The sequence below is a fragment of the Saccostrea cucullata genome, unplaced genomic scaffold, assembly GCF_032062105.1.
Source record: "Saccostrea cucullata isolate Sc308-1 unplaced genomic scaffold, CSIRO_AGI_Scuc_v1 ctg17791, whole genome shotgun sequence".
Lineage (NCBI taxonomy): Eukaryota > Metazoa > Mollusca > Bivalvia > Ostreida > Ostreidae > Saccostrea > Saccostrea cuccullata.
Window position 1 is genome coordinate 3,801 of NW_026940056.1, and position 3,895 is coordinate 7,695.

The 3,895-nt window shown below is 31.7% G+C and overlaps 1 protein-coding gene across 1 annotated transcript; it reads right to left on the minus strand.

Moving 5' to 3' along the window:
• Positions 1 to 352: 352 nt before the first annotated feature.
• On the minus strand, positions 353 to 1,438 carry LOC134254678 (glycine receptor subunit alpha-2-like). Its single transcript, XM_062737218.1, has 4 exons — positions 1,360 to 1,438; positions 1,147 to 1,278; positions 646 to 1,016; positions 353 to 549 (listed from the first exon to the last, which is right to left on the minus strand). The coding sequence occupies exons 1-4, from the start codon at positions 1,415 to 1,417 to the stop codon at positions 421 to 423; spliced, it is 690 nt and encodes a 229-aa protein (XP_062593202.1). The 5' UTR covers positions 1,418 to 1,438; the 3' UTR covers positions 353 to 420.
• Positions 1,439 to 3,895: the final 2,457 nt, after the last annotated feature.

Genomic DNA, 3,895 nt, shown 5'->3' on the forward strand with positions numbered 1-3,895 from the left:
ATGACTTTTTTGAACTAAAACTCAACATATTTGGTAAATTAAAAAAAAAAACTTAATTTAGTTAACTAATATAATCACTACTATACAGTTCTGCGCCAAATACCCCGAACATTCATTCAGTTTCTTCATATTATAGCTTTTCTTTTTATCTTTGCCTATTACCACACTAGTATTGCTAAATTAATTGATAAGAATTTTTAATTTTTCAGTGTTTTTAATGATGTAAGTTCCAGTTTTAAAATGATTGATTGAATATTCTTGATTTAGGCCGAGTTAAGGCAGTATTTCAGCCATATTTCGGTGGTAATAATGGGTAATTAAATATCGCTTGATATATTACAAAACATATTAGTTAAAAACACAAAATGAAATTTTATTCAATGAAAACGCTTACAATATGCACAATTTATGTTGAAGATATTAAACCATATAAACAAAAGTATAAATCACACAAAATGCAAAAAATACGATGGGGAATACAACTCTTGAAATATTGTCTACTTTTTTTGCTGCTCTTTTCCCGTTGATCAATCTTCTGTTGTTCAAGTTCTGTAAAATAAATGATGTATTGATTTGTAGCAAACTCATAAAAAACAAAATAAAAATAATTAACAATATTGACTCGAATTTTATTGTATAGATCACCATTTTATTGTCCATTTCTGCATCTTGTAAAGACCCAAATTTTTGTCGTCTTCTTTGCATCACATTTACAAAGGCAAACTCTAGAAGCGCAGCAAACACAAACGCAAGGCATGTTGCCATCCAAACATCAATTGCTTTAACATAAGATACCCTTGGTAGAGAAGAAATGGCGGAGCCTTTCTGTGTTGTCATGGTGAGAACTGTAAGGATGCCCAGGGAGATGCGCGCGGGAACAGCATCAATACTGAGCCAGAAGGAAACCCAGGATAACAGCACGATCATTATTGTTGGGATATAGATCTGGATCATGTAGAACCCAATGTTTCTATTTAGGTTGAAATTAATCTGAATGCAGGTGAAATCGCCATCAACTGAAAACATATTCAGAAAGCAAACAGTTGTACATAGTTTTGGCCGTTTATTTTGTTTAATTTCAAAACTTGATGATTAACTTTGTTTAAAAGAAAATGTTGATACGAAACAAGTGAGAGGAAGATTTACCTTTAGTTTTATCACACGTGTTGTTCGTCATAATGTTCACAAGAGTAAATTGAGGCAGCTCTACTGCACTGCTGGTGACCACGGGCCTGTCGGACTTCCATCGAAATTCAATTCTTTTCCTTGTGTATGCAACTACAGATAAATTTACTACTGCATTGTAAATGACGCATTAATCTATTTTTCAATATACACATTTTACCGAAGTATACTTACAGCTTTGTATATAAAGGGAACATGTTTGGGTATCCATGGGATATTTATGAAGTTTCATTGGACAGGATGCAGTTAAAGATACTCTACAATAGAAACCAGAAGTCTCTGTCGAGACTGAAGCTCTACTGGTTTGTACTTATAGCAAAGGAAGAGAAATGTACTTAAGCAGTTGGGAATTGAAACCTTACAACAGCAATCAACAGAATAGTGATCCTTGATAAAGTCTCTTTATGTTCTTAGTGTAGTCTACTTGTGTGCCAAGTTATATTGAAATCAGACCAAAACTGTAGGAGGAGTAGCATTTTGAACGAATTTCACAGAAATTTCTATTTATAGTAACCACGGCAATACCGTTTATCGAAATCAAAAACAATAGAAAAAAAGTGTAGTCTACTTGTGTGCCAAGTTATACTGAAATCAGACCAAAACTGTAGGAGGAGTAGCATTTTGAAAAATTGTTTACAGACAGACGGACAATAGACCGGACGCATTACTATAAAGATAAAAAATCAAGATAGCCTACAGACATCCGACAATAGACAATATAAAGATATTCTACAGAAGACGGGATAGGCTACAGATACCCTACGAAAGACAAGATACGCAGTACCCTACAATAGACAGGAGAAAGATAGCCTACAATACACGAGATAAAGATACCATACACTAAACAAGTTCAAGATACCCTCATTTACACAAGATTCAAATACCCCAAAATACACAAGATAAATATATCCTACAATACACAAGATAAAGATACCCTATAGTAGACAAGATTAAGATACCATGTACTTAACAAGTCACCCCCTATAGACAAGATAAAAATAAACGTATATATCATATAATAAAGAGGATATACATGTACCCTACAGTAGACAAAATGGAATTATCCTTCAAAATACAGAAATGGACACCAATTTTTAGGCAGGATACATTTTCTATTTAAAACCAACCGCCCCGTATTAGGAAATTTTAAAAGAGAATGTACTTGTGACATTTTCTCAACTTTATAAACGACAGAGGAACATATATATACTCGATCGAGATTGTCTTATAACATTGAAATAGCAATTGAAGCGTTTTAAATAAGTATACAAGGAAATTAAATGAAGTTTTAGTAAACATATAATTATTTAAATATGAAAGTGCAATATATCTTGTTTATTTCTTCTATATAATTTGTTTATTTCTTCTATTACTTTAGTATACTAAACAAGTTACCCCCCCCCCCCCCTATAGACAAGATAAAAATAAATGTATCATATAAGAAATTAATATTGATGTATTAATATTAAATTCTTTAGACTTAACTGGTATTATTATTCATTCACGCACGATATTCCTATCTAGTGATGAGTATCCATGAAAATTATATAAATATTGAAAAATGTCAACGTAAATGGCAACTTTAATGATTTGTTTGTCGTTTTATTTGATGTTTTAACCTAAAATCCATTATGTAGCAAACGGATGACAGTGAAAGATGCAGATCTGCTATTTCTGATCGTAGAAATCGGAGTGCATTAATCCCCTAGCCAGACATTAAATCATTTTATGATGTGACTAGAACTCCCATTATATAATTACTAAGATAAAATATAATCCAATTCTAATAGTATCATTTATTATACTCTTATCCGGAGCAGATTTCATTAGTAAAAATTACATCATAAGTGAAGTTTTGTCACGAAACAAGACCCCAGCATATAGAAGCATCGTTGAATTCCATATCTATTAAGCATTGATTTAATTTTTAAAAAATAATTGGTTGAAAACACCAATAAGTCTCTCATTTTGCAAGTTTTGTTGAATGATGTGTCTTGCTGTGCATTCAATGCCAAAACAGTGATTAAAAAGTCACTGAAATCTCTTATTTAACAATCCAATCCATAGCTGATTTGAAAATGAAAATTCTTCAAAGAAATAATTTCATTGGAGACAGTGTTTTAGTCCGAGAATGATTCTCATATCTAAATGTTGCAAACTTTGTTCCCCAAAGACAACTCTGTGTTCTTCAAATCTATTTATAAAACTACACCAAAGCACACGAACTGTAATCGTATGAAAAAAAAATTTCAGCGATTTGAAGCCATTATTCATTATTATATGATTGAATATTTTCCATCTCTCTGATTGGCTGAGATCCAACTATGTTAGAAAAATACTACGTTGTATTGTCCTGCACGTGACGTTCCAGGTCAATACAAGGATATATTTCCCCTACATTGATATAAAAATAGATTGAGAAATTCCGAATTGATACAAATTCTTTTGGAAAGCTATTTTAATGACTATGATTTTTTTTTCATGTGAACAAAACATAAGTGAATATATATTTTAGGGTGAGGGTGGTAAGAGGGGATGTAGGGACCCCTCCAACACTTTTAATGAACAACATTTTTTTTTACTTCTTGGCAGCCAGTTTTCCCTGATAATACTCCTTCCTTTCAAAATCTATCCTGTAAAAAAGACTGACATTATATATTTTTTTCATGGCAACTAAAATTGATAAAATACATTTCAAATTGATACGACT

What these genes read in the sequence shown, in the direction of transcription:
- LOC134254678 (XM_062737218.1), bottom strand. Translation starts at nt 1,417, where the DNA reads ATGAAACTTCATAAATATCCCATGGATACCCAAACATGTTCCCTTTAT. An exon ending in TTCCCTTTATATACAAAGCT is followed by an intron (nt 1,279 to 1,359) that starts GTAAGTATACTT and finishes ATTTATCTGTAG; the next exon opens with TTGCATACACAAGGAAAAGA. An exon ending in CAGAAATGGACAATAAAATG is followed by an intron (nt 550 to 645) that starts GTGATCTATACA and finishes TTTATTTTACAG; the next exon opens with AACTTGAACAACAGAAGATT.